Raw genomic sequence first — 21,313 nt, forward strand, 5'->3', positions numbered from 1 at the left:
CATTCTGCTGCCTTTTACAGCGAAAGCAGTGTATGACTGACCCGTAGTTTGTTTCGGCGTCCGTTAACAGAAAAAATCATCATGTGGGCCAATCCTGGCGATAGTGCAAAAAGGGTGCTAGATCAGTGACACATACCCTTGTGAACTCGGGAACATATAACTTGCGATTCGGAATCTCCGGGATAGGCCCACGTATGGGGAGTGCTTAACGCCTGCTTCACCTCCACCGCGGGTTGGCCTGACATTGCACTACCGTCAGGATGGGTCCACGTATGGCAGCGCTTAACGCCTGCTTCCCCACCATGGCGAGTCGGCCCGGCATTGCACTATCTTCGGTATGAATCCACGTATGGGAAGCGCTTAATGTCTGCTTCACCTTCACCGCGGGTCGGCCCGGCATTGCACTACCTTCGGGATGGGCACATATGGGGAGCGCTTAACGCCTTCTTCATCTCCGCCGCGGGTGGGCCCGGTATTGCAATATCTTCGGGATCAGCCTACGTACGATCAGCCTTAATGCCGGCTTCACCTTCACCGCAGGGTGGTCCGGCATTGCACTACCTTCGGGATGGACCCACACATGGGGAGCGCTTAACGCCTGCTTCACCTTTGCCGCGGATCGGCCCAGCGTTGCATTATCTTCAGGTCGACCCGTAGCGGAGGTGAGACACTGTTTTTCGTTTGAAAGCTTTGACTGCCGTCAGCTTTCGCTGCCATTCCATCTTCACAGAGTGGAATGGTTGGCAAGTTTTTCACTCCTTTTGGATGGCGGTAGTTATCAGCATCTCCGGGGGTGTGGAGGTCAGTTTTCTCACCGATTCGGTGCCTACGCGATTAGCTCAAGATGAATTCAGTTGTCACCAGTTATTGCAGCAGGCAGGGTGTAGTTTATTGTTTTAATTATAATATTGTATTCTATTTATCATGCTCAAACTTTTATGTCACCATCTATTCAACGATCATGGGCATCGCTGTTGCTTCGTTAGTTCAACATTCTTTGTTTAGACTGATCCAGGGACCAGGAAAGGGACTCGGTTCATAGTCAGCTGGTCTGTATGCTCGTGGAACGAGTTGTGGCCGGAGAAAACACCAGTTGCAATTAAATTTTCCTTTTGCTTCATTATTTCTTCGAGGGACGGCTCGCCGCGACGCTGGCAGATCCCCGGAACCATATATCCGCGATATTTATTTATTTATTTATTTATTTATTTATTTACAGTACCCTCAGAGCCCATAAGGGCGTTATAGAGGGGGTGGGTATAATAATAAAAATAATACAACACGTTCAAACAATTATTAGTATTTAGGTGATAAACTCAAAACATAATCAGATATTGCAATTTTTAAAGATGCCTCCTCGATGCAGGCGATGGAGGGGGGAAGGCGATTCCACTCGGCATTCGCTTTTGGCAGAAATGAACCAGAGAAAACATTTGTGCGAAAGAAAGGAATGAACACTTTAAACCGATGGCCAAGACGCGACTACATGTACGAAGGCTCTGAAATGGAGTCTTGTTTAAGTGAGTTATTTTGGTAAAAGATATGCTTTGAAAAAGGCTGACACGGGAAATATTTCTTCGCAGCTGCAAATTAATAAGGCCACGGTTTGACTTCATTAAAGAAACGCTAGCTGTGCGGGAATAATGTTAAAGGCTGAAACGTGCTGACCTGTTCTCAGCTGACTCAATGGTATCTGCTAATGTTTTTTGACCAGCGCCCCAGACAGATGACGCATACTCTAGCTTCGGTCTAATTAGTGTTTTGTAGAGCAGTAACTTCAACTGGGGTGGGGCTTTAGAAAAATTCCTGCGAATGTAGCCAAGAGATCTGTTTGCTTGTTTGCTGTTTGTTTAGATAAGGAGGAAAATAAAATATTGCGAAACAGCGTCCATCATCAGACCCTGCAATAACCGTTCAACCCATAAGCAATATGACTGTCATCCCTTACCTCGTCTGGTTTTTCCCTAATTGGAGAGTACTTTTCGTGCAAAATTGGCAACTGGAAACAAGAGTCGCGAGGGGCTGAGAAATTAAGCGATCTACTAAGGGAGAAAGCCAAGGCAACAGCCAAACAGGGAGGAAAAGCGAAAATTGTTTGTGAAAATATTTGTAGATCAACATCTTTTGATTTAAAAAGGAAGTAGAGAAAACGCCGCCGGAAGTGGACAATAATTCCGTGTGTTTTGAATGACTCTTCTACAGTTGTCGATCGAGCCGCCTGACGTAGCCACTTCCCTGCTGTGCTAATGGGGTGTTTTTCTAACCTTCCGCGGTGGGCGCAGTACGTCTAGGACCCCAGCGTCCTGTGCTTTATGCGGTTGTACGGGACTGGTGACCACGCATCGTTACGCAACTTCCTAAATAACAACATGAGTCAGTTTTGGCACTTGATAGAGCAGTAAAGGAGGGATCCAAAAGAACTGTGATTGTCCCGCAAATATACATTTTTCTATAATTCTTCCAGAGCTAATTCAAAAAAGCGCTACTAGAAATATTTATTATGCCCTTTCGCTGGTTGACTTGTTCTTTGCAAGGTTTTTCCTGCGCATCTTTCATGCGCGAGTCCATGTGATGTGGTTCTTTGATTGCCAAGTAAAGAAGAGGTGTATCTCACAGGGGTAGCTGTGAGATACACGTTATTTCAATTCTCTTTTGAGGGTTTACGTGTCTTTATGGCAAATGGTGGCCGTTATTAACATTTGTACTAGTAAAAGTACCCTCCCCCTCATTTGCATAGAAAACTTACCTTGGGTTGGGCCCTCCCCGAAAAAAAATCCTGCGTACGTGCCTGGTGTCAAGCTACACTTGCTCATGTGTAGCAGTAATGTAATGCAACTTTTTTTTAACTACCGACAATTTTTTCGAGTTTGCCTCATGGGGGCAATTGAAATTCGAGCTTTTCGTTCCCATGACTCTACCTAAAGATTCGTCATGGCTGCGTGCACAGCGCATGGAAACATGATGTCTAGCCAGTGCAGACCGCGCTAACATTGCCCAAGTTTAAACGCTTGTGACAGTGCGGCGGCCGGGGCATATAAGGGTGCCGTATGTCTCATATAGCTCACCTTGACGCCAGCAGGTGGGGTGCCTCCCTCTAAAGGCAACGTAGCGCTTATAAAGCAGCCTAAGCGCTGGAAATCAATGACCTTGATTGAAGACAGCAGTTCTTGCAGCTATTTGTCGCTAGTATCAATTATGACATCAAAGACGACTCCGGTGCTAGTCTGATTACCATGCAAAATAAACGAGAGGACGTCCACGTGCCCGAGCATATGCGCGGTGTTTTATTATTTTTTTTTTTTTCTAAAGCTGCATGCGTTGCTTTCTCCTTTGTTACTATGTTCTTGGTGGTATTGAACCAGCCTTGATTTATCCTTTTAGGGACCACCTTTTTTTTAATGAAAGCGCCTGAGAATCTGCCTGTGTATGGAATTCAAATTCTTTGGGGTGTCGAGTGTTCTGTATAGGCATTCGTGTAAGCCGGAGGAAGTCATCTTGCCAGGACTTGCTCCCTCATGTCCTGCGGTGTTTCCCTTTCGATCATTTTGCTGCTATGACGGGGAACTGAATGTTAGCTGGAGTCAATGGTCTGACGGTTGCAGGAGCAGGAAGCTTGAGACGATTTCGTGATGACGTGCAGATTCTGACATGATAGTGCAGGAGCCGAAGCACGAAGACACAATCTCGACGCTAGAAGGGGAGTTCTCTAAGTCATTTGCACAAATACGTATAGGAAGAGGCCGACGTTTACACTTCATGAAGGATACAAAGACAATCGTGGAACTTGATCGTGCAATGCTAGAGGAATAAAATGTGTGCAAGCTATCCCGACAAGTTTCAAAGTTTGTCAGGGACGCTATATTATCTCGAAAACTATCTAATTGTGCGAAATGCTAATTTAGTGCTGACTGTTGTGCATAAATAAGCACGTAAGATAGTGTCGCAATGTCATTGAGGAAAGTATGCGAGAAAAATGGGGAAGGAAAGAGGGCACATTAAGCAAGATTCTGCGGTTCAAAGAAGGAGAAGGGGCGTTTTGTACCGAATCGATTTCATGGGAGTTAAATACACTGTGAACTGAATACAGCCTTGTGCTCTGGGACTTCTTTCCGTATCTTCATATCTGTATTACACCTAATAACTCAATAAACCGCGATCCTGATTGTGATTCTGAAAGTGGAGCTTACGCGGCGCCTAATTGTGCTCTTTGCGAGATGCACAGGAAAGAAACGTTTTCTGAAAATATATAGATGGATTAGTTGTTTGTCCTATATTGTTGCAGCACACTTCTAGATACACGTACACACACTGAAAAAATAAAATAAAAACGAGCGCGTGTGTTTATCCGTATCAAATTAAGGCGACTCCGCTAATGTGAAATTGCAAGTGACTCAGAACTCCTATAAGCGGTTAATCGATGGCTTATCTCTGTCTCAATAATCGGTTAATTGACCTGTCTCCGATGATAGCAATCTTGCAATAATATGTCACAAGACTATATGTTTTCTACTTTATATACAACAAACGAACAAGGAGCATTGACTTCGTTGTCCCTGGTTGAAACCGCGCTTAACATGACTAGACAGCCTCTATAGATAATTTATGGCTGCTATCGCGGCGTCTCCGACACAGCAGTAGTGATACAGCCGGCAAAGCCGCGTGTAATGACACTCATCATGTGGAAAAGCCAATGTTAGATACAAAAAAAAAAAAAAAAATTAGCGGCTTCATACAAATTCTTGAAGGATAGCAAAAAATGGAAACAAAGGAAGAGAAAAAGTTAAGGACCGTGCAACAAGAGACGGAACAGCAGGAGAAAGGCGTCACATTAAAAGATAAAGATACAGCATCGTGGATTAAAAGACGCACTGGGGGAGATGATATCGCAGTTCAGATTCAAAGGCAGAGGCGGAGTTGGGACGGTCCTGTAATACGTAGAACAGATAAACGGTGATCCTTCAGGGCAAAAGAATGGATTCAAAAGACAGGGAAACTCAGTCGAGTGTAAAACGAGATTAGGTTGATTGATGAAGTTTGGAAATTCGCAGATATAAGGAGGGAGGCGGCTGACGCAAGACGGGGGTGACTGGTGATTGCCGGAAGATCGCCGGGAGATTGCCGGGTGATTGCCGGGAGTATACGCTTAAGTATACAGTGTGCCGAATGGCTGTATGTAATGTTTCACTTAGGTAGCTCTGGTCATTTGCCTCTGAGGATTCTTCAGGGCCACGTTTGTAAACAAAACCTCCGTTTCGGGTTCAGAGTTGGATGGATGCGAGATACGAAGACGCTCGTGCACCCAGCGGCGTCAGCACGTTAAAAGCTCTAGTTGGTCAGAGTTAATTCGTTGCCCCCACTACGGTGTCTCGTAGCTCGAGCGTTGATTTGGGTGGTTAAACCCAATCAATCAATCAATCAATCAATCAATCAATCAATCAATCAATCAATCAATCAATCAATCAATCAATCAATCAATCAATCAATCAATCAATCAATCAATCAATCAATCAATCAATCAATCAATCAATCAATCAAACAATCAATCAATCAATCAATGTTCTAAATTGGACGTTGCCGAATGTTTTGTTCAGCCAAGTCAGACCACCCGTACTTAGTGCTCCTAGCAATAATCATATGTGATAATCACGGGCTTTTGGTACGTTTAGACAGCAAAAATATGTGAGCTGTACAAGTAAACTACTCTTTAATGCCGAAAGAACCACTCTTACCATGAGAAGAGGCTCGATACGCGAGAGGAGACGGAAATACGAAAGACGGCTGGCGACCGTTCCTTGAAATTTCCGCATCACCTCGGCGTGACGTCATTGATTTTGACGGCGCCAATATACTCGGGCGTATTTAATTTTTTATTAATCGGTAAAAATCTACTTTATTGCCCTCTAAAAGCGCCAGAAAGTGAACTTGGCAAGTTTCTGCAACATTTGCTGAGCCACAACTGTTCAAACGCAAAAAAAAAAAAGAGAGAACAAATGGGGTGCGCCGATACGTCATAGTGACGTTTCGATATTTCTTGCAAAGGTGACAATGCCGCTACAGATTCTCTAGAATGGCGTAATTAATTTTCTGAATGCATCTGTTCTCTACAAAGGGGCCCACGCATGTACGCGTGACGTTCAAATTTCTTTTGGTATCGCATTTCGTTTGTATCGAAGGTAAACTGTTGGCTCAGTAGGACCACCTTTTACGATGTGCTCCAAGCTTCACTGTATGCGTGGCATGTGCAGGAAGATTTGCATGAGAAGTCTCAACGTCTCTATTGAGCGCTTGTATTCATTCGACAGATCATAGGGAATTTATTTGAAAGAAGTCAGAGAGGTCAGGCTCAGCTAGCGCGCTCTATCCGGCCTATTCCTCCGATAAACTTCAAAACAAGCCGATTTGGACACGGGAACGTCAGGCAACTTGTCCTAAAGTTCAAGATCTGTCTAACAGGCAATGAATTCTGGGGTTTTACGATCCAAAATCACGATTTGATTATGAGGCAAGCCTTAGTGGGGCACTCCGGATTAATTTTGACCAACAGGGGAGCTTTGACGTGCCCCTAATGCACGAGAATAACAGGAGCAACATTTCAGAGGTGATAACGAGGTTTTATAGCCAACAGTAGCTTCCAGGGACTACATCTACGTGGTGCAGACGACAAGGTCTACAAAAAAATGGTGCACATCTAAGCAAGCCCGTCTGCACGAGCCTCCTGTTTTATTAAGAGCAACGAGTTTTATAAAATTCATCTAATGCTATAGCCTGGGGCTAAGTATACATTTATTGATGAGTTAACTTAATCTTCAATAATGAAGTTTTATAACCCACTCTTAATCTTAGATCTTAATCTTAAATCTTAGATCTCAAGCTTAAGCGACTATGTAGCTATCAGAGACACCACTGTGCGGATTAATTTTGACCGTACGGACGTTAGTTAACATGCGCCGAAATCTCTCTGCAATAGCGGTGTTGTTTCCGCCTCCATCAGGACGTGGCTACTGCAGAGAGGCATCGAACCCACGACCTCGTACTCAGCAACTGAACTACATGGTTACTGAGGGACCAGAGTAGTTGTGTGTGAAGGGGTGTGCCGAAAGCTCTTTCCCGAAAAGAGGAAACAATTTAGCGTTACAGGTAAAATAAAACAGCCTTACACAATTCTCGGCATGAAAAGCAAAATCATCGGATTCCACTTGCTCCAGGAAATTGGTTTAGGCAAAGCTTTCATTGATGTTTTTGAAGAACGCTGTTCCTGCTTAGCGAGCACTTGCAAGTACAGACCACACGACCCAGTTGCACACATTTTCACTGTGAACCGCCTCGCAGAACATAAATTTGTGGCACTCGCTCGTACATATGCCATGCATGGCGACTAAGGAATGACAAGGATGGATCGACCGCTATGACATGAAGATAACTGTATAACGATGACGGTATGATGACAATGGCATGGTGACGCCGGAATCACTACGACAATACGACCATGGAACGACCACGGTGGCATGACGATGGCTGCGTAACGAGGACGGAATGAGGCAGATAATGTGACGGCGACGGCACGACAACCCTGGGGCAACGACGCAGGAGCGACGAAACGGTGATATGATGACAACGGCGTAACGATGACGGCTCGACGGCGACGTGATGTCAATGCTGGAGTGACGACGACAGTGTTATGAAGAGAATAATAGAGATGGAAAGACGACGACATCATGGCGACGGCATGACGATATGACGACACTAAACAGGTTACAGTGGTATAACGACGGTGGCATTAGGACAACGGTATGGTGATGCCGAAATGACGGCGGCTGCACAACGATGACGGCGCGTAGACGACGGCACGACGACCCTGAGGTAAGACGCATGAACGACGAAACGATGGTATGATGACAACGGCGTGACGATGAAGGCGCGACGGCGACGTGATGTCAATGCTGGAGTGACGACGACAGTGTTATGAAGAGAATAATAGAGATGGAAAGACGACGACATCATGACGATGGCATGACGATGTGACGACACTAAACAGGTTTGAAGTTGAATTTTGAAGTTTATTGAATACTTAGTGCAGACACAAAAATATCGATATATAGTACAGAAAAAGGTCCCATAGTGTAAACACTGTAGGGGGACCTTTTCTAAAGTTAAAACAAAACACCAATACTACTTAACAGGAAGAAAGCAGCGAATTATAAAAATACAAAAAATACAAATACAAATGCAAATACATAATGAGTTACAGTGGTTACAGGGGTACACGGTATAACGGTAAGGTTACAGTGGTATAACGACTGTGCCATTACGACAACGGTATGGCGATGCCGAAATGACGGCGGCTGTACGACGATGACGGCGCGTAGACGGCACGACCACAATGGGAATCACTAGAAAATGACAATAGAACTGCCATGACGTCATAACGATGACTGCACGACGATGATGCAATGATGCCAACTGCGTGACGACCTTTAGATGACGACTCAGGAGTGACGACGTTGCTTTGACGACGGCGGTGCGACAGCAAAGTGATGCCGATGCAGGAGTGACAACGATGGTGTGACGAAGTATAGAGTAGCCGGAAAGGTGACGACGGCATGCCGGCAAAAGGATGACGATGCCAGATTGATTACAATTATATGACGACCGCGCGGCATGAAGACAATGGTATGACCATGCTGAAATGTCTACGACTGTATGACGACGACGGCATTACGACACCGTTTTGATAGCGGTGTAATCACTACGACAACATGGCGACGATGGAATGACCACGACGGCACGACGACAACTCTTTGGCGACGATGCCATCGCGACAGCTGCATGACGCCAATTGAAGGACGATGGTGGACTGATGGCAATGGAACGACAATGGCGGTGTGGCGAGGACGGCTCGAAGACGGTGGCGTGATGACGACAATTTGAAAACGCAGTGACAGCGGCAGAGTGAAGAAGGCGAAAGTATGGCGATCAAATGACAACGAAAGAATGATGACAATGGTACAAAGGCGATAAAATGACGACGACGGCGTTTTGGCGTTGGAGATCACGTCGGCGTTGGAACTCAGGTTCGTGCCTACGTGCATCACATGAAGCCGCAGGCCGTCTCAATTCGCACTATATCGGGTGTTCGTTTGCACTATGTCGGGTGAAGACCAATCGTCCAAGAGTGCAGCAAGCAGCGATGACAAATGTACGGCGACGACGGCGGGACGATGACATTACATTCAGTATGACCCACGGATTTTGTAAGACACCGGCCCGCTGCAGAATCAACGGTAAAGTCCAAGGGAGAGGCAAATAAAGCTTCACTATAAAACTTATGCATACCCCAAGCACTGTGAGACTCAAATTTTCTGCGGAGCGTTTTTCAGGTATCTGGCTGCCCAGCATTGTTCGGGGTTCTGCAAGGGGCTACCATAAGGACCGACCGACGTGTTTGTGCAAGGCTTGGATTATGGGTGTCTGACGACAGCAACAAGGCGACGTGGACGGTTTGATGGCCACACCACTGATTTATTGGTGTCGGGTGGAGGAACGATACAACCTGTTCCTTAAGGCCTGGGCAGATCCAGAAGACGATGCATTGTCACATACAGTCTCTAAGCGCGAGCTGCCACGAAGGCTGGATGGTGAAAACTTTCGCGCACTCAAATGTTTTAAGTCAGTTGCTGGTAAGCGACGCGGCGCACGCGTCAAACAACCCAAAGCACCAGCATGCACGAGCGAAGTCAAAGGTGATATTGCGTCTTTTTGTGCACGAGTCTGTGGCCTATAGCGCCTAGTAATCATCAACCACAGAAGCGATCACATCCTATATAGTCGACAAGCTAATATTTTTGCAAACACCTCGCATCTACATTGTATAGTGATGTGGCGTGAAACTTCCACTTCTTGCAGCTTGGCTTCATCATTCCTTCTTGGAATGAAGACAGCATTCCACTCGTAGAATGCGGCAGGCAAAAACCTTGACTATAAGCTTGCCGATAGAAATTTCGCAGAAAAGGAGACAATAATTAAGGGAATTTCCTATGACATTCAGTTGCATGATACCATCAGCTGAGTTCAGGGGTTTTACCTTTTGGCAACAAAACGATGCTAGCAGTACCTTCTTCAATCCCAACTTATGTGACATATTGTCCTCGTTAACAGGTAAACTGGCATGCGGCATTAGAAGCCAGTCAATTCAGCCTAATATTCACGTTGCGCGTGATGTGCTCGAGTGTGTTACAGGCAACGTCGAACAAGAGGCCAAAGTGCGTGCAGCTTGATTCAACCAAAACCTTCAATAGGCATGACCACCAGGTCACATTTCATGTGTCAAGCCGTATTCAATCTTGGTACAAGGTTGGTTAATGGAGTTTCTATTAATGCTATTAGCATTCTTTCGGGACGTCACCCAGTTTGCGGTATGTATGTATATATGTCCATGCCTAACCTGTTTCTGGCAAACTTCGGGCTCTGAGTAGTCCATGCTCAAATAGGCAGAGCATCGGGCTGCTGTGCCGAGGAAACCAGGTTCAAAATGAACTGTTGGACCAACTAAGGTCACTGGTTATGGTGCACTGCGTACTTGCCGCTTTTCAATGACAATATTTGACGAACTTGGGTCACGGAGCATGAGACACTGAGTATGTGCTGCGGTTCAATAAACCTCTTTGACGCCAGCTTGGGTCGCCGAGTATGTGTCCCTGGGTATGTATGTGCCACTTTTCGTAACAATAATCACACAAAATATGTCACCACTTACACACTCACTACGAGATAGATCGCACTAAAGTCGTCAATCAACTCCAAAGAATCGATGCGTCGCCGGTTTTGCTATGATCGTGGATCTAGTAGATTTATAATTAATGCCTCGCTCACTCAGCCGATAAGCCTCAGTCTCAGGCGAAGAAAAATCAGTGAAGGCGTTCATTGTCAAGCGCTATTCAATTATGAGGTCTGCGTGCTTTAAATATACCGATGAAACGTTATAAATATGTCCGTGTTTTATGTCGTGATGTATCGTTTCACTACGCTGACAGGGCCTGGTGTGCACTCACTGGCCCAATGTCATCGCTTAGTATTCTGTGGTAGCAATTATCCGGCGGCAGATACCTTGTTGACCAAAAGATTAGTAGCCCAGGTGTAAAAGAAAAAAAATATCCGACAATTAAGATAGTACCTAATGCGAAATTTGAGCGCTGCTGTATACGTGTTTTCATTTCTCTATACATTGAGGCAAAGAATCTGAGACCGAAATTACCATACCGACTGGCAGCAGGCCAGTGTCGTCAGCGCCTTCACATAGGGAGGGGCCGTCTGGTAACGCTAGCATGATGAGCGACATCGGAGCCAGCTGTGGAAGACGACGAAGACGAACGCAGGAGCAGGAGAACGAGCGCGATCATGAGGTTACGCTGAGGGACAGCGACGCTCAACCCAGGAACGGGCGCCTAAGAACTGCGTTCTTAAAAAAAAAAGCATGAAAATCAAAGCTGCTGCTGAATATCGTGCACTTTTTATTTATACTCTCTCCCCCCCGGCCCCTCCCCTCTCTTAAAAGGGGGAATAAAGTTCATTCATTCATTCATACTCTACAGCAACGAGGTCTGCGTCCTGTCACCATTTATTGTTTGATTGATTGATAATTCGGGGAGTGCGTACTGCTGCCACTGGATATCGGAGTGGAACAAAGCGATGTTGCCAAATCACAGCTTCGCTGGCTGCCGACTGGAATAACTACTTGTTTTGTGCCAATAATCTCAATGCCAAGCTCCACCACATAGCTGGGGTGACCACCATTGCGATCATCCAAGTCAGTTTGCAGGATACACGCCGGCCATTCCAACTGGGTGGAGATTAACTGCCGTATCTAGAACGTTCCCCCGACTCAACGTGCCACCCAGACTCAATAAAGCTGATGGCAACGGCGCCCTGCGAGAAGGCCTTCACTGCGCTTCGTTAACACTCCGCAACAATCCTTGGGAATCGCAGTGTCTTCAACCGAGGAGCGGCGCTGTAATCAACGGAGTGGGGTGAACAAAGAGCTTCCGATTCTAGTATTGTGAATACAGGCGTTGTTTACGGGGTCCGAAAGGTATATAATGTCCGTCGCTATAGGAAAGCCAGGCGATGCTCGCTTCCGTGAAGTCGTCGCTTGGTCGCGTGATCTGAGTGTCTCGAGATTGCGACAGCACCACCACCATGGGGAAGTCTGTACCTCTGGAAGCCGACGAGAGGAACTGCCAGTCAGAATCCGCATGCCTCCTCTTCCGGCCTGGGAACCTCGTTGTCTGATCGCGTTGTAAAACAGCGACTTGTTAACGTCAGCCCTGTTTGCAGGTTGGTCCTATAGCATACCTTCGCAGTAGCACTGATGTCGATATTCATGGGCGCATACGGGCTTCAGTCGGGAGATTATCCAGTCACTATTTAAGTCACGTGATTGAATCTGTCATCCTACGTTTTGGCCTATTACTACCATCAAAAAAGCACTTGCTATAGGGCGCAGACCACTGCAGAGACTTTTAAAACAAAACAATTGGTCACGAACCTCCCCTTTATGGTTAAACATACAATTAAAAAAAGCACACAAAACAAGAATCTTTTAAGTAAGCATATGCATACAAACGGAGCGAGGTATGCAGGTCTCGCACACCATTCCACTGAATTGTTACGTGTGCAATCTCAGTATCGCGGGCGACCTTAGAAACTGCATATAGGCGAGTATAAGAATAACTAGATAATAGAATACAAACAATTGTCACTGTTGCCCGATGAGCTATCAAACCTAGCTCGAAAAAGAAACGACAGGGAATGAGCTGCCTCGAACCGTATGTCGCAGCAGGGAAGGCCAGCATACGCGCACGACCGCGACCAGTTCGCTATGCGAACAGACATGTCGGTGGCGACTGGCGCTGGCAGCCGAAGGCCTCTGCGAAGTCGGAAGCGTTGACAGCCAGATTGCACATCACCGGCCCTTCCACGGGATCGTCGCAGAAGTGGCTGCAGTAGCTAATGTAGAACGTCTGCAACGGCGAGAACATCTCCAGGAGCTTGATCCCGAGCGTGGACAGGCCGCCTTCATGGCTGGATGCTGCGCTGCTCTTGAGCGCGGCCAACGCGACGTCCAGAGCGAAGAGGTCGGCGACCTCTTTCATTTCCCGCTTCGTCGCAGCCCTGTCTAGTGCGCACTTTCCCTGTTGCTCCCACCAGGGTATCTCAGAGCCCGTGTAATCCAACTTCCGGCCACGCTCGTCGACGACCCTGACCAGCTGCCGGGCGAACTGGTATCCCAAACCGCTATAGGTCATTATCGGCGAGCCCCGGGTCAGGTACGACGGCGGGAGGACCGCCAAAACGGCAAGCCAGACGAGATTCACCGAGTAGAGGTAGATGGCGCTTCCAGACTGCCACCGGTAGCGGGCGGTCAGCAGGTTGTCGTGGAAAGGGCTGTACAGCGCCAACTGCAGGGCCTGCTTAGACTTGAGCCACATCTCGAAGAACGTCGCGTCTTTGCCGTAGTTGTCGGGAAAGATGCTGTAGAGACCGTCCAACTGTTCGGCGGTCATGAACGGTAGCGCCGGGAACAACTGGGCGCGCATGTGGCTGCCGATCTTCAGGGCCGCTTCCTTCTTCGTCAGGTTGGTGATAGATTCCGAAGCTTGGAGCTGGCCGAGGAGTGCTCTCGAAGTGGAGTTGAAGAGCGTCCAAATGTACTCCTTCCGGGCTTCGGTATCGAACAGTGCGTGGAAGATCGTCGACGCCTGGACAATGCCGAACGATTCATGGACGGCGAGAAAGCAATGCGTGCCAGCACCCGCGTTCTCAGCCGTCCGTCCGCCCAAGGATAAGAAGTCGGCGTTCAACATCCACACGTAGACGTAAGCGAACATCCAGCCGATCACGTTCAGAAGCCGTGCGGGTGAGATAGTTTCGAGTAGATTCGAAAGCCGACTGAATGAGTACTGTTTCATTATTAGGATTTTCGTTTCTATAGAAACGAGGGGAGTTGATTTCACATGCTTCGCGATGACAGCACGCCATTCATTCAAGGAGGCGTTGTGGACATAAAGTTGATGAGCCTTGTGCAGTGGCAGCAGGATGTCATGCTCATCTGTGCGTGTCGACAGAACAGCGTCCCTGATGGCTCCTTCGTCCTTGTGCAGCTCTTGGATGGCGGAGTTCTTCAGCTCGGTCGTTCCGTTGGTTAGGAAAAGCGACACGCTCCCCACGGCGCGGCCGTACGCGACGTCATCCAGCAACGACACCTGCCGCATGCGCAGCAGCGGCAAAGCGCCCGGCTCTTCGAAGGCGACGACGGGTAGGCGGTCTTCGGTCAGGTACACGAGCTTCGCATCGAACCACAGAACAACCCTCCAGTTCACGACTAAGTCCAGGAGGACATCGAAAACTCCGATTATTCCCACCTGCGCACCCGAATCCACCGATGGCCACCGCATCCCGCGTGCCTCCATGAACCTAACGAAGTGCTCGGCTGTCTCCGTGGCTCGTGCGTCGAGACAGGTCGACAAGGCGGTCAGGGCCTTGGAAGTCGCAGGGTAATGTCCATCTGCTGCAGGAGGCGCCGATGTGGTGGCCGCGCTGACGACGCTTGAGACGACGAGCTTGGCGTACGGAAGCGATTCGGCGACCTGGGCGTCCGGTCGGGACCTGTTGGCTCCGCACACGTAGGCGTGGAAACGGGTACACGGGTCCGCCGCCGTGTCAAGGGACTGAAGAAGCTGATGGGCGTGGTCGAGGCAGTCGTCACTGGAGCAGACACCGTCTTCGAGCGAGGTTCGCGCTCTTAGCACCAAGTAGATAACGACGAGAAGCAAGAGAACGCCCATGGCCGCGAAGACCAGGCGTTTTTTGTGGCGACGGCAACCGCTCAGGCGAGACTGGAGTTTGTCAAGGCGACGCCGTTCCAGCTCTAGTTCTGCGTACTGTTAGCAAAAACAGAGAACGGAACCCTTAATTGCATGGAGCTACAGTTGACGGAATAATTTAACTACGACGAGATGATAGCGAGTCTTTGGATTTGCGCAGAATAAGGCAATAGAAGATCAAACTTGCACGATGCTTTCGAGCTTCGACCCTATAAATACCCGCGAATAATTGGTGTCGCTGACAACTCTCACTTTGTTGTTTATTTCCCTTTCGTGGTGTGATCTGCTAGCCTCTTGTAGGCTTAACGCGGTTGACAGGACGACTGCACTGAAAAGGTGGTAGTACCGGATTCCATCCTTGGACGAGGACAAATTCATGTAAGAATTATTTTCTGAGGACCTGAACGAGATTTTGTTGGGTCCTTGGTGTTGCATTTAGTTGGATTCTGAGTATCCCTTTTCGTGAGCCTAGTTCCACATTGGGGGCAATACCATAAAGCGGAAATTTAATTATCGGACAACAGCTTGCTCTGCGCTACAATGTAGTTGGGACGAGCATCCGTTCTTTTGATCGTTCCTATAATCTTCGCGATTTTTGATATGGCCTAACTGGTAAAACGCACAGGGGAAGTTGTCTATTGTCATACACCCATTTAGCCGCCATGATTGCGAATATGACGTTCTGCTATTGAGCACAAAATTGTGGCTTCCATTTCAGGTCTTCTTACTTTAAAAGCGGTACACAAACGTTATGAAATTTTAATGCACGTAGTAATGAAGGGTAGTAGTGCATGTACTTGCCTAAATACCGTCCTTCTGGCTTTAAACAGCTTTGTGATTTTGCAAACCGATCATTTTGAACCAAACATTTAATTATAGATGCAACAGTTTGCAATGATTACGCTTGTGTGCAGATACTTGGTGCCGTCGTGCGTCTAAGAAACTATAAACTGCTCGGAAATTGATGAATATAAAGCGTAATAAAAAACGCCACAAGAAAGTCTTAAGCCATTAGAGCGAAGATTATACAAAACCATAACCTATCCAACACTTCCATGGCAGCTGAACGATAACGGCGCCAGTAGTATATAGTAACATCTCTGTAGGAAACAATGGTTTCTTTCTCGGTATCCGCTTCGCCGCAATCAGTTCTCGCTCTGGTTAGGCTCACTTACATGGCCAGGACTGACGCTAGGGACGCGGGTCTGGGGGCTGTGTTGTTCCCTTTTCTGCAGCGCCCGGGCCCGATAGTCCATCGAGGCACGCCGCTTCTGCTTAGCGCCCGCCTCGGAAAACTTGGGCAGATCTTGGATGGCCGCTTGCACCATCATCGACTGGCGCCGACTGGAGGCAATGCCGGCCGCCATCTCCAGGGGTCCGTGGTCGATCGGGCTGACCGGGCCGCTCGGAGAGCTCATGAGCAGCTGCTCGGCGACGGAGCGTCGCCGGGCGGCGGCCTCCTTGTCAGCGCTTCTGACGCTGGGCCATCGTATGACCTGATGCGGTACGGGCCCCCTAAATTGGGGTCCAGCGACTGGTTCGGCGTCGGCAGAGGCCAGCTGGAAGACGCCGTCGAGTTGTTTGTTTTTAGCGAGTTCCATCTTGGCGGAAGGGTCTATGGTTACCCGGCGCTCCGGCGATTGCATCAGTGACGGGCTGCCGACCGGGCTGCGCTTGCTTTGGGCCCAGACGTCGGCGTGAGGCGCTGTTTGTTGGTCTTCTCGAGGAAAGTCGGCGCGCGTCGCGGAGGGCTGGCGAGGGCTGCCGCTGTGGGCGCTCGCTCGGCTTGGCCACCGCCATTGCTGCAAGTCCGGCGCATAATGAGCGTCGTCGCCCTTCGGGATGCCATCAGTTGACTGTCCCATTGACCCGGCGGCTACTGTCTGGTCAGTCACTGTTCCCGGCACGAGGTAGTGCGCAGCGGTACGCTGAGGACGCTGTCGCGAGGGCGACCTGTGCGCGTGCGACGGATCCATTTGTGATGATCTCAGCGAATGGCGCGCTGAACTGTTGTTAGCCGTTTGGTAAGATCGACGGCCACCTTCGTCGTGAGTGTCGTCGAGGGCTGAGGCGTCATGAGCGTGGATGGAAGGCACTGTTCCCGTGCTATCTCGCCAGTCCGTGGTAAAGTGAGCCGACGGTGGCCTCCGTGCGTTTCCGCTGTGCGGCACGGGCCCGAGCGAAGTGTGAGCGATGCTGCGCGAGTCGAGCGTCCCTGTGCGAGGCGACACTTGTTCCCTCGGCGCGGTCAACTCGTCCGTTGTGTCGCGTATTGAGGAGGACGGACTAACTCCTGACGACGGACCTGCGGTAGAGAAAGTCGCCGAATGATGTAGGATCAATGTTTCGGAGGGAACGCGAAAATCTGGAAAACCCACCCTTTACGCGGAGGCTATTATCGAGTGATAAAGAAGAGGATGTAACCGTGAACTAGAAGAAGAAAGGGGGCGGGGGAGGTACCAGCGAATATACAAGGTCGTGTACACAAGAAAACGGGTGTTAGACACAGACGGACGCTGCACTTTCAACTGTACTTTATTGGAATTCACATTCCTGCACATAACGTCCGACGCTTGCGCATCTTTCCCTCCTCCCAAGACACGTACGTGCATTGGAAGGAAGACGTACGTGTCGTGCACGTACGTGCAAGACACGTACGTCGATATGTACTTTGCTGCTCACAACATCTGACGTATGCGCGTCTTCTACTTCTCCCAAGACACGTAGGTCAATGTCAGTTTTATCACATTTTACCTACCCGATATAGGTAAGCGCGTTCTTTGTTGGTTAAACACGAAGACGTATCACTGACACAATTTTCCCTCTGATGTGAAAGGCTTCTAATCTTTCCTGCTCGTATCTAATCAATCCCCTCCCTAACATCGTCACAGGATCGAACACTTGCATAGTTTTTTGAGCGAAACTGTATATAGCTACTCCCCGGCGGTGGTCAATGCTAGTCCGTCTACACGTCCCGTCGACACGAAAAATGTTTCGTCTCCAGTTTCTCGCGAATGTTCTGTAGCTTTTAATCTAATGCCGACATCTTGGAAAAAAATCATACTGAAATTGACCACTAAGGACGACTTTATCATTATGAGAGTTTCATTTACTGATCATAATTAGTTTACAGTGAAGTTCTAAACGTTACGGGATTCCCGTCTGCTGTCAATACATGGCCATCTGCGGAGGGAGTGTGGTTACAGAAAATGGCTGTAACTGTTATTTTATTGAAACTATCCGGAAACAAATTGAATGACAATTAGCCGCTAAAATGACTAACATTTCACAGAGTTTCATATACTTTTTTATAATTACGTAGTTCACATTGAAGTTGTAAGTATTGTAGAATTCCCGTCTGCCATGCGGTGGTACTTGTACGCGTCACTACTTCATAAAAGAATAAGAATAAATCCCTCCATAGTGAAAAGATGTATTCCTTGTCTGTGTTCAACAACAACAACAACAACAACAACAACAACAATACATACATAGATGCGTCGATTGAGGTAAAACGGACCACAGCTTTGCTGCTGGTCTTTCTCCACTGAGTGGAAGGGCTGATGAATGAAGAAAACAAGCTACAAATAGCTGTACATTTACTGAAACATATGATTAAAAAAAATTAACACTTCACCTGGAAAAAACGGTTTTTGCTCGCGTCAATTTTTCACTGTTTATTCCGTGAAGGATCATTCACGTTGCTGTGTTAAGCCATTTGAAAAGCTGGCATGACGGTTCCGCTAGCAGCTTTACACTATGGTTTATTTTTGCACTTCTTGCAGCCGCGGCAATGAACTGACAAATTGCGTCCCTGGTCGCCGCTTAAGAATGTGTGATATTCTTGCAAGCTGAGTCTGAGAACTGGCTAACCTCCCTGTCCTTCCGTCTATTTTTTACAGGCGCTTATTAACACACCTACCATATGCCAACGGAATGCGGTAAAATCATGCACTCGATGAAGCGTGTCACGTGTCTCTCACGTGACAGAAGGAAACCCGCTGCGAGCAACCTCTAAACCTGCTGTTTCGGGCTACACGCCAGGCGCTAGCAGCAGCTCTTCTGCACTGCGTAGAGAGGCCAACCAACCGCTACACCACTCCTGACCAGTTTAGACTGATTAGAAGCATACGGCATTAGTGGTCTTCCTAGTCCGAGGTGAAAACATCCAGAAGACATGGTCTTTCTCGAGGAAGGTTGGTTGTAAGTAGAGGAACCTAATGTCTTTGTTGTCCGGCAGTCCGTAGGTGAAATTTAAAGCTCGGGAGCAGCCCTTAAAAACAGATCAAATATCCTGCGCTGCGCTATCTACTATGTCCTTTGGTGAAATCCTTCAAAAAATAAAAAAAGATCATCAACATGTCTAAACACACGGACCACATGATCGTTGTTCAAGGAAGTGCAAATGAGGTTGTCCGTTCTTGCCAAGAAAATACTGCATAACACCGGGGCAGCGTTAGACCCATTACAAATCCCTTTCTTTTGTAAAAATACGCGACCCTTAAAGAGACCCTGAAACGATTTTGGCGATTTTCTACAAACGTACTGAGTCGTTAGAGTAGGCGCTTCTGATCATTAACTGACGCATCTAAATGCTCCGCGTAAAGCGTGTAATTTATTATAAGGTTTCAAAAATGTACATCGCTGCCGATCGCAGCACACTGCTCAGCGGAATTTTAAACCGCCCCTACCCATATGACGTAAATCACCCAATTGATGACATGTGGGCGAGCTATCCGATTTGCTGCCTAGGGCACGTCATCGATAATTTTTCCACCTTTATGGTGAACAAATGATGTTCGTAATAGTTGGAATGTTAGCTAATTTATTTCTATAAAAAGAAAGTAACAGAAAGAGAATGCACAAGAACAATTTCTCACTACACTTAAGCACTTCCGGCACACAGCAAGCGTCGTCTGCTTGTGTTACAACGTGCTCCATTTTGACGAGAGCTCCGCGGTCAGACTCGGTCTCAGTATTTTTACGAGCACTATGATTTGACTTTGTTGCGTTGTGGACTGCAAACGTAGCGACTGACAATATGCCAAGCTGCGACATCGTGTCCCTCTGCAAGGCAGCAGACGAGCGGACTGGCTGCAGCGCATCGGACTGCCGCTATCCGATCGGCGCCAGGATTTGCGCGTTTGCGGCCGTCACTTTACACCGGAAGATCACTAACGCAATAGTGTTTCGCGAGTCCGGTATTATGGTAAACGGAAGCGCTAGGGGACAGGGCCTGGCCGTGTCCCTGCGTGTCGTTTCACGGGATGAGCAGAAGCGCAAATGTGAATGGTCTGCACGGTGCAGCCACCTGGTGGCACAAAGCTCAACCACACAGAGTAGCAGTAACAAAATGTATTCTTCTTTGCTGCTTGTGTAAATTTTTCGTAGGAATGTAATCGTTAACACGTTCTTTTTGTAAATGTTTTACACTTGGTTAGAGCAATATTAGCTCTTTGTTTGGCTTGTTAAGCTCTGCGCCAACGGGTGGCTGGACCGTGACCAAGGAGGATATATAGAATTCTATATATCCTCCTTGGTGGGGACCGATCAGGCAGCTCACGTACGTCTACGCTAAAGTTCCTTCATGAGCTTAAGTTTATGTCTCCACCGTTCCGTCGAAACGCCCGGCTAGCCTGTGCTACCGGAATACCAGACACGTTCGGCGCTGCGACAGAGTGCTCGCAACTCACGCTGCTTCGATAGCTCTCGCTTAGGGTCAACTGCCAAGCAGCTGGCGGAGAGTTTGGAGAGGCTTCGCGCGCTCGCTCCTAGAGAACCGGAAGTCGACAACACGACGTGCCATCATGACGCAGAGCCAGTGAAGGCGGAGCTTAGTCCCGATCACTCGGCGAACGAGTTGAGGAGAAAATACATGACTATGGAGGAGGGTAACTTGTAATCGTCCGTAGCTCTCTTAATATGAGACGTTTCGCACCAATTGTGGTACGAATGATTAACTTTAGCTGTACCCTACGCGTCTACAAAATTTGTCCGAACCATTTCAGGAGCCCTTTACACTCGACGAGGGTAGACTCCAAATAACAGGACAGTGTCTCAAAAAAAAAAAAAAAAATCGCTCCAGTGCTCATGCTTACTATGCTCCGTTTCATACATCATGTGCAACGCTGTGGAAGCTATACAAGTAGTGCGGTCTCCAAATTTTATCATTACGCGCGTTCCGTCTATGCTACGTTGGGCGCCAGCGGCGTTTGGTCGCGCGAGCATGCACGTGCGGCTGCCGCGATGGGATGCAAACAAAAACAACGAAAAGCAAATTAATATAAAACAACGTTTTAGCAGCCGAATGAGCGCATGGTTCGTGTGCTTCTAAGGGTAAATTCTTATTTTCATTGAACCGACCTTATATATAGAGAACATTTTCACAAAAATTGGTCAAAAGACACTGAACTGTTTCTACGTGCGAACGCAGC

General features: G+C 47.9%; 1 protein-coding gene across 1 annotated transcript; it reads right to left on the reverse strand.

Annotated features, from left to right (window-relative positions):
- Positions 1-12,872: 12,872 nt before the first annotated feature.
- On the reverse strand, positions 12,873-16,855 carry LOC126537564 (neprilysin-like). The gene is made up of 2 exons (XM_050184676.3): positions 16,055-16,855; positions 12,873-14,936 (listed from the first exon to the last, which is right to left on the reverse strand). Exons 1-2 carry the CDS (start codon positions 16,853-16,855, stop codon positions 12,873-12,875), a joined length of 2,865 nt encoding a protein of 954 aa, XP_050040633.2.
- Between the last annotated feature and the right edge of the window lie 4,458 nt (positions 16,856-21,313).

This window comes from Dermacentor andersoni, chromosome 4 (assembly GCF_023375885.2).
Source record: "Dermacentor andersoni chromosome 4, qqDerAnde1_hic_scaffold, whole genome shotgun sequence".
Taxonomy (NCBI): domain Eukaryota; kingdom Metazoa; phylum Arthropoda; class Arachnida; order Ixodida; family Ixodidae; genus Dermacentor; species Dermacentor andersoni.